Source organism: Rhinopithecus bieti, unplaced genomic scaffold, assembly GCF_001698545.2.
Source record: "Rhinopithecus bieti isolate Rb0 unplaced genomic scaffold, ASM169854v2 scaffold_14826, whole genome shotgun sequence".
Taxonomy (NCBI): Eukaryota; Metazoa; Chordata; class Mammalia; order Primates; family Cercopithecidae; genus Rhinopithecus; species Rhinopithecus bieti.
This window is the reverse complement of record NW_016808328.1, coordinates 936484-945745: the sequence shown is the minus strand read 5'-3', so window position 1 is coordinate 945745 and position 9262 is coordinate 936484. Positions and strand designations below refer to the sequence as shown.

The 9262-nt window shown below is 48.0% G+C and overlaps 1 protein-coding gene across 1 annotated transcript in view; it reads right to left on the bottom strand.

Annotated features, from left to right (window-relative positions):
- Positions 1–9262, bottom strand: part of STPG1 (sperm tail PG-rich repeat containing 1) — a 64621-nt gene that overhangs the window by 9353 nt on the left and 46006 nt on the right. Inside the window, exon 10 of the mRNA XM_017886454.1 lies at positions 7958–8123. Coding sequence (XP_017741943.1) covers positions 7958–8123 — 166 coding nt within the window. The remainder of the gene's footprint in view (positions 1–7957; positions 8124–9262) is intronic.

The following is a 9262-nucleotide window of genomic DNA, read 5'->3' as shown; positions in this document are numbered from 1 at the left end:
AGCCTCCCCCAGCCTCCCCCAGCACTCAACGACCAAGGGAGCCAGCCCGTCCAAGCAAAGGAGGGGACTTGGGATTCCTGGCCACTGGGGCACTGCTGCACTTTAGCCAACAACTTCTTAAACACAGAGAGCTTGAGGGGACCCAAGTGATATCTTTTTTTTTTTTTTTTTTTTTTGAGACGGAGTCTCGCTCTGTCGCCCAGGCTGGAGTGCAGTGGCCGGATCTCAGCTCACTGCAAACTCCGCCTCCCGGGTTCACGCCATTCTCCTGCCTCAGCCTCCCGAGTAGCTGGGACTACAGGTGCCCGCCACCTCGCCCGGCTAGATTTTGTATTTTTTAGTAGAGATGGGGTTTCACCGTGTTAGCCAGGATGGTCTCCATCTCCTGACCTCGTGATCCGCCTGTCTTGGCCTCCCAAAGTGCTGGGATTACAGGCGTGAGTCACCGCGCCCGGCCAAGTGATATCTTCTTCAACCTCCTTAGTTTTCTAAAAATGTTGGTGTCCAGATCCAACTGATCCAAAGTTACAGGCACGTTCATAGGAATGCTGGCATGGAACTCAAGTCTTTGGCGCCTAGCAATATGGAGGAAAGCATGATGGCGGAGGGGACTGAGTTTAAGGGTCACACAGACCTGAGGCTGAATTCTAGTCACGCCACTTACTGGCTGTAAGACAAGGCCCCTGATCTCTCTATAGCTTAGTGTCAGTATACACAGCACGGCAAGGAGCAATGACACTAACTTTATAAAGGAGTTATGACGAATAGAGAAAAGGTATGTAAAGCACCTAGTAGACCATCAGCACATAGTAGGTGCTCAATAAAGTTAGTTGTTATTCTTCTGATGATCCCTGTGTCAGCGTCACTGTGTGCTGCTTGGTGACAGACAGGCAACTGAGCCTCGTAGAAGACTGATTTAGGGCCCTTCCACCCCAGAGTCATGCTGAGGCAGGGGACACCCCCCTTGTCAGGGAGGACACTGAAAGTCATCATAAATGTACTTGGGTTCACATCTTGTGGTGGAGGAGCAGCTGGCGTGGATGCTTATATTTAGAACAAAGGTACCCACAGGGAAAGCGGGGACATGCTGCCTCCCTGTTTGCTGTGAATCTGCATGGAAAAACTGGTTATAGGGTGTAATCAACAACCTCTCCCCTTATAAATAAAAGCTGGCTTCTCCTTGTTCTGGCTTGCGGTTCCCCCTTCAAAACACCTCCAGACATTTGATGAGTTTGTGGCTGGCATCATAGAGAGACAGGTTTGATTCCTGGAAATTAAAGCTGGAATGAACCAACCATTGTATGAGGTCACCCCATCACTGGTCTGGGTCACTCTATGCCCAAGATTCCCACCCTGTTCTTTGAGAACACCATGAGGTGTCTGCTTTCTTAGCCAAGGACAGCCTGCAGGAGGCTGGCGCACGCTGAGTTAATGACTCACCAGTGTTCTTGGCAAGATGGGTTAGAGAGGTCCCTTGTCTTCCATTCCTTTAATATGCCCAGGAGAGGCTCAGAACCTTCAGCCTAGCTCTATGGATCTTTTATGAGCACCAGCCATGTGTGTGACTCTAGGCCAGACATGTTTGGGAATCCAGGCAGTTCTGTACTAAGACACGGACCTGAGTGTCCTTAAGAGCTTGGTGACAACTTCAGGCAGTACGGGCTTTGCACTCAGAACTGGGTTTGAATCCCCTCTTCTCCATTCACCAGCTATGTGTTCTTAGAAAAGACTCTTCACCTCCTTAAGCCTCAGTTTCCTCATCTGTAAAATCGTGGAAATAATACCTACCACCCAGATTGTTAGGAAAATCAGTGCTTTACTTGTAACATTTGTTTAAAAACATGAAATCTATTAGAATAGAGGTTAAAAAAACAACAAACAACAACAAAAAACCCAAAACAAACAAACAAACAAAACTGCATTGACAGCAGAAAGAGACAGAGACAGAGGGACATTAATTCCAACAGGATGAATCCAGAAATCCACCCAGAAATCCAGAAAGTCTTCAGGTGAAGGGCATTTCCAGCAGAGGGAACAGCAGGAGGAAAAGCATGGAATGGGGAAAGCTATAGCTGTTATGGCAGGAACTGGGACACAGGGAGACAGACGCTGAGCACTTGGACCACCTTCAACCCTCCATCCACCGGTGAGTTCCTGGGTTGTTCACTTGCTTTGGACCCTCCCCACTTACAAACCCTGATGAAAAGTTAAAGGCAAGATCTATTTATGGCCTCTCAATCCAGCCTAATCTCCCACGTACTGCTGCTTCCGTTTTACCTTCCAGAAACACCCAACACAACACAGTTCAGCAACTCCGTGCCCTTGTCCCTGCTGTTCCTTCTGTGAGGGACACCAACTTTCCCTACAAACTGGAATTCAATTATTGACGTTCTCACTTCCCTCAGGGAAACTTCTCTCCTCCACCGACACCCATCTCACCACCCCCCACCTGTCTTGGATGTTCCCATCCTGTGACTCAAGTGAGGAACATGGGTTTTGGAGATGGATTTTGGAGGCAGAGGGACCTGGATTCAAATCCCAGCCCCACGACGGTAAACAGCCTGCACTTCAGTGTAAACTCGGAGTGACACGCCCACCTGGAGGAGAGGTGGAAGGGTGACGGCAGGTCGCCGCTGAGAGCTCTCAGCTCAGAGTATGCGGCCCTTGAATACATTCTGGCTATTCCTTTGCACTTAAAATGTTGCATTTTCTATGGCTTTTACTTGCCTAGCTCTTTAAGGGAAAGGAATGTGTCTTCCTCAGCTTTGAGGCCCCCAGCCCTATCCCAGGAACATTTGCTGAAGTGCAGAGAAAAGCAGAGGGCTGGTAGCAAGTAAAGGCGCCAGGCATCTGAGGCCCACGTGACAGTTTCATCCTCATCCAGGGCTGGTCCCTCCATGTCGAGGTGGGGCTGGCAAATCACAAAGGTCAGGCCAGATCAAACCCAGGGCAGCCCACAGTGCACTGTGACCAGGGCTTTTATGAGCCTCATTGCTCAGTTATAAAAGCCAACCTGGCCCTGCCCCGTGGAAAGAAAACATCTATCAAAGCCTCTGAGTTGGCCACAACTGGATTAAGTGTGTTTGCAGCTTCCAATGTGAGCTGTTTGCAAATCACCTAAGAATAATGAATGTCTTAGAGGACTCAGCAGGCCACTTGGGGAAGGCATCCGAGACCCTCCAGCCACTCCCAGGCATACATTCACTCTGCCTCAGGGATTCCCAGGGTTGGGAGGGATAAAGGGGCAATTTTTCTCATCATTAAAGGGCAGCCGATTGCCTCTGGGGTGGAATGCAGTATCTATTTAACAGGGTGGCGGGTGACAGATCACAGCCGCTTGGGAGGAAGCATCCCATATCGAATTGAAAATCCCAGGGGAAGTTAAGGTGGGCCCAATCTAATTACCAAAATTGGAGTGGGGCCAACGGGGCTTGATTTTTCAGCTTGAGCTGTGACAAGACAGCGTGTCTGTGCAAATCCAGTGGCTTAAAACTCCAGGAAGCAGATCAAGGGTTAGAAAGATGACCCTGAGTGTCGCACCTCCTTGCCGGGGAGCATGAGTTGGAAGGCAGTGCCTAGGAGGAACTATTTTGATCTCCAAAACTCTCACCCTGACTCACCCTAAGTCATTGAGTTGCCACTGTGATGGACATTGAAGACCTCAGAAGTGAAACCTTGGCTGACACTTCACTTTGCTTCTGAAGACACCCTGGTAGCTGAGAACTCCTCTTAGCTTTTGATTCAGCAAGGTGGCCATGGTCAAGGAACACCCGATGGCGTGACCTTTAGCTAAGGAGCTCAGAAATGCCAGTGCTAACAAACAGCCAGCCCCTAGCACAGCATCTGCCCTACGGGGCCACACTAGAAACCCTAGGAAGACACGGAAGACCTGCTCACCTGCTTTGATAAAAATACAAGTTACTACGTGAGTTTTGTGGGTTATCTCCTTTTATCCTTGCAACCACATTATGAGGTGTTCTTATCCCTGTTCACCAAAGATGACTTTGAATTCACTGGGAGTTAAGTGACCTCCCTTCCCCCAGGCCCACCTGGCTGGTGAGCGGGGAAAGTGGAGGTTCCACGGTACTGACTTTGGAGTCTGCGCTAATCAATCCACTGCCCACGCTGCCTCCATGGCCTCCCCAGGAGACGTGATCAGCTGTTCCCTGCCCTAATGGCGGCCTCCTGAACTTTGGTCATATCCAGCCACCCTCTCACAGCTGGGTTTTACATTTTTTGGCCGGTAGCATGAGACTAAAAACTCCAGGAAGAACTCACATCTGCACTGATGCTTCCTGCACCCTGAAGAAAGCAGATCCAGAAGAGCATTTCTGTAGCTGTAACTCTGCCCAAGAATGGGGAGCCCATCACCTCCAGCCCAAGACAGATGAGGGCAGGTCTCCCTCTGCATGGCACGTATGTGTTCCCGAGAAAGAAACATGGCGGCGAGTCACCGCCGCTCCACGTAGCCATGGAGAGCTAAAGAGGATTAGGTCTGATGTGGACAAAGTCCTAAGGGAAGGTGCATGCAGATGGGGTCACCTCAGGGGTCTACTGACCTCAGGACCCCGTGTGGCTCCTGACCCTCTCTTCCCTCCAGGGACACAAGAGAAAACAGAACTGGAATTTGAGACACTGGATTTTGGATATTTCCTCAACACTCTGATATTCAGGTGTCTTTTCTTTTCATTACATCATTTTCTTCATCATTCACTGGGAAGACAGATGCTTTTTTAGAATAGCCCAAAGCCTACCAGTCTTATCTTCTTGCTTTCCAAATAAAATTATAAATGTCTTAGCTTCATCCTTCCCATGTTAATTTTAAAATATATAATCTGGACCTCCTCTGTGGGTCCAGGCTGGCTCCACGTTCATTGCCCTCTGTGTGCTCTCCTGAGTCCATGGTGAGCAAGCCTGGCATTGTGACGTGTCAGAAATGCAGACACCCTTCTTTCGCTCATAGAGAAATGAAGACCCAGAGAGGTGCCCAGTGCAGCCCCAGACCACAGAGCCAGCTACACAAATGTCCTGCTATAGAGCCTGGGGCACCATCCGTTCATCAGGGTGAACCCAAGTTTAGGAGACACCAACCGGGTTAATAGGTTCCTTTACTGCAGGCCTTCTCAGAGCCTTTAAGATGCCTGTGCAGACTGCGATGTTCTCAGGGGCAGAGGGTTACCATGCAGTGCTTTTCAGACTTATTAACCAAAGACCTTTTATTTGTGAAGCATTGACAGACAGACAGCGATCCCTAGAAGCCCCAGACACGCAGCCCCGCTGCACTCCCAGTGGGAAGACGGCCCCACGGGATGTGCATGGCCACACACCCCTGAGGCCACCTAACCCAGCATTTTGCTGCAGGCTCCTCCACTTGGCTTCCAGGCTGTTCCCAGATGAGGCTGGCTGGAGCGTGGTGTCCTGTTCACCTGAGCCTCCAGTACAGAACTAGAAATCTATAGAGCCTGATGACTGACAAATGCAAACGCCATAAAATAAGAATGATCTCAAACCACCTGCTCAAACTTGAGCAAAAGCCAGAAGATACTTCTCCAGATAAAACAGTTAAAAACCAAGTGTCCTCCACTCTTATGTTATTTCACCATTTTCCTTGAAGAAGCTTCCAAATTTGGGCTGGGGGCTTGAGCTGCCATGCCAAATAACAGCCGTATTGTATAATATAGCCTAATATGTCTATAGGATATAAAATAACCACAGCTATCATTATAAGGGTAATAGCTATTTTCTTTCTTTTTGAGACCAAGTCTTGCTCTGTCACCCAGGCTAGAGTGCAGTGGTGTGATCTTGGCTCACTGCCACTTGGCTCTCCTGCCTCAGCCTCTTGAGTAGCTGGGATTATAGGCATGCACCATCATGCCTGGCTAATTTTTGTATTTTTAGTAGGAGCCTCCACCTCCTGGGTTCAAGCAATTCTCCTGCCTCAGCCTCCTGAGTAGCTGGGATTACAGGCGCCCACCACCACACCCAGCTTTGTATTTTTAGTAGAGATGGGGGTTTTGCTATGTTGGCCAGGCTGGTCTTGAACTCCTAGCCTCAAGTGATCCATCTGCCTTGGGCTCCCAAAGTGCTGGGATTATAGGCGTGAGTCACCACGCCCAGCTGGTAATAGCTATTTTCCAACATCTTCTCATCGAATCTTCATGGAATCCCTACAAGATTCTTATCTCTACTTAATAACATGAAACTCAGGCTCAGAGAGAAGTCTCTGGAAGGTACAGAGCTGGGATTCTTCTCTGGTCGGCCCACTCCAACACCTGTCCTCTTGACCACCTTCCTCTGGCAGAGTAAAGGAACAGTTGCTTGTAGAGACACTGCATGCCAGCCTGGAGGTGGGAGGTCTCTGGAGAGAGACTTTCGAGAGAGAGAGCTGTTCTTGGAGACTGGCCTGCCCCAGCCCAGTACAAGGCCTGTACAAGGCCAGCCTACAGAGCCCTAGCCCTGGAGGGCAGAAGGGACTCTGGTGGATTCCAGCTGAGGTCTCAATCCCCTCTCCAGATTTTAAGTTCAACTTGGCAGATTCACAACTCTCACCTCTCTCTAACGGTGGTCCCCTTGCCCTAGGCTGATGATCAGACTATGCCCAATATTGTCAGCCTCCCTGGGTTGCCTGGACTTCTGACCCACTGTGGCTACGGCTCCCATCACCTGCCTGATCTCTCCGGAGGGGCCCAGGTGGATATATGGTTGGTCCCACCCGGCCAGCCCTCCCATTGGCCAGCTCTGTCTGGAGGGGCTGCACAGGGGTGAGAGCTGAGATGGTAACAGGAGGACTAACCCTAACTGCTGTTAGTTCCAGAAGTTCTAGAACCACTCGAGAAATAAATAAGCCCTGTGAGTGTTTGAGACTCTTAGGTGAGAGTAATATAAAATGTGCAGGATATTAAACAGGGTAACACAAATCCCTGTATTTATTTTTTAAAATCTGTGTTAATTTTGAGTCACCAGCTGCAATGCCAATGCCAAACATATATTTTATTTACCTTTTTTTTTTTGAGACAGGGTCTCATTCGGTCACCAAGGCTGGAGTGCAGTGGCACAATCTCCGCTCACCACAACCTCAGCCTCACAGGTCCAAGTGATTCTCCTGCCTCAGCCTCTTGAGTAGCTGGGATTATAGGCATGCACCATCATGCCTGGCTAATTTTTGTATTTTTAGTAGAGACAGGGTTTCACCATGTTGGCCAGGCTGGTCTCGAACACCTGATCTCAAGTGATTCACCCACCTCGGCCTCCCAAAGTGCTGGGATTACAGGTGCAAGCCACTGCACCCAGCCAAACATATATTTTTAATTCTGAAAGCAATCCCACAAGGCAGGAATTATTCCCACTTTACAGATGAGGGCATGGAGGCTCAGAGAGGTTAGAACTCTGCCCAAGGTCACAGAGCATAAAAACAGCAGAGCTGAAGTACAAATCCAGCAGGTATCACCAACTCCAAAGTCAGGGCTTAAATGTCCATCAGTATAAAGCTATGAGAGCTTGACTGCCTCTGAATGTCCTGCCACTCCGGCGAGGATTTTATGTTACAAAAATACAACAATGTCAGCACCAGGGGAATCCAGCATCACAGGGGATGAGGAAAGACTTAGTCCTGAGCCAATTCCCTATGGCTCCTCACTTTGGCTGTGTGGACTTAGGCAAATCTCCCGCCAAATCTGAAGCCTTGCTTCCTCCTCTATGGGGTAAGAATAACGATTCTTTCAACAGGATTATAATAATAATTGAATACAATTTTAAGTTCCTGGCACACAGTAGTTGCTCCATAAATATCAGGCATTCAACAGGCATTTATTGAGCACCATTATGTGTGACTAAGGGTCCCTGAAGAGTGGCCTGGCACTGTGTTCTGCCAAGCAGTGACACCCCTTCCTTTTCTCTATGTTGGGCTCCTTCCCCACAACCACCTTTCAAAAGAAAGATCAGAATGATTGGGACTCACGGGAAAAGAGTCTTTTTTGGAACTTTTGTGCAATCACTGGGGTTGTAATAACCGGGTCCCGGGCCTGTTGACGTCAGTTTTAATCCACGGTTGGTTTTTGATTTAAAACAAGACATTAACGTGTTTGGCGACTGCTTCACAAGGGATTCGTTGATATCATAATGCCCTACGGAGAAAGAAATTTTATGACAGAATAAGGAACTCTTCTCAAGTAAATAAAAAGTAGTACCTTACCCCTAAGAACACACTTGATGGCTGCAAGGCAATATCACTCTAGGATGGTCAAGTGGAAGGGCTGCCCGAGATAAACAAAAACAATCCTCACCAAGCAGAGAACAGACGGCACGGGAAGCACACACTTAGCTGATTTAGTTCTCGCACTAGCCTGGCAAGATGAGTATTACTGCTTCCATTCTAAATGTGAGGAAACCGAGACTCAGAGATATTAAATAATTTGCCAAAGGACATTCATCTAACCAGGGACTTAGATAAATCTCTCCACCTTGCTGAAGCCCAGTTTTCCTTCTCTACAAAGTAAGAATAATAATTCTTCTGACAACAGAGTTATTATGATAGTTGAATAATATTTTAAGTTCCTAGCACATAGTGGTTGCTTTGTAAATATCATGCAATCAACAACTATCTTTTTTGTTTGTTTTGAGATAGAGTCTTGCTCTGTTGCCCAGGCTGGAATGCAGTGGCACGATCACAGCTCACTGCAGCCTTGACCTGCTGGGCTCAGTGATCCTCCCATCTCAGCCTCCCGAGTAGCTGAGACTACAGGTATGTACCACCACGTCTTGAAAATTTAAAAAAAAAAGTTCTTTTTTGGTAGAAACGAGGTCTCATTATTTTACCCAGGCTGGTCTTGAACTCGTTAGGTCAAGCAATCCTCCCACCTCAGCCTCCCAAAGTGCTAGGACTACAGGTGTGAGCCATCATGCCCAGCTAACATGTATGTATTGAGCACCACTATGTAGAGACTGGTCTGCTTGTCTCCAAAGCCCACACTTCCTCACCATGCCACAATGCCCTGTCTTGAGAAACTGTGACAGAATAAAATGAATTTGTGTACAAAGTTTTAAGGAAGAAGAGAATGACCAACACTGGGGTGAAGAGGAAGCCATCTCACCCCTAAGTTATCAGTAGCCCTGTGCATGGATGTTCTCCACCACTCTATTCATATTAGCAATCAATTCAGAACAATCACAATTTCCAATAAGACAATACTGGTTCCTTAATTTATGGTACCATCATAATATATAGTGGTATATATTATATTATATATAGTATATATTATATATT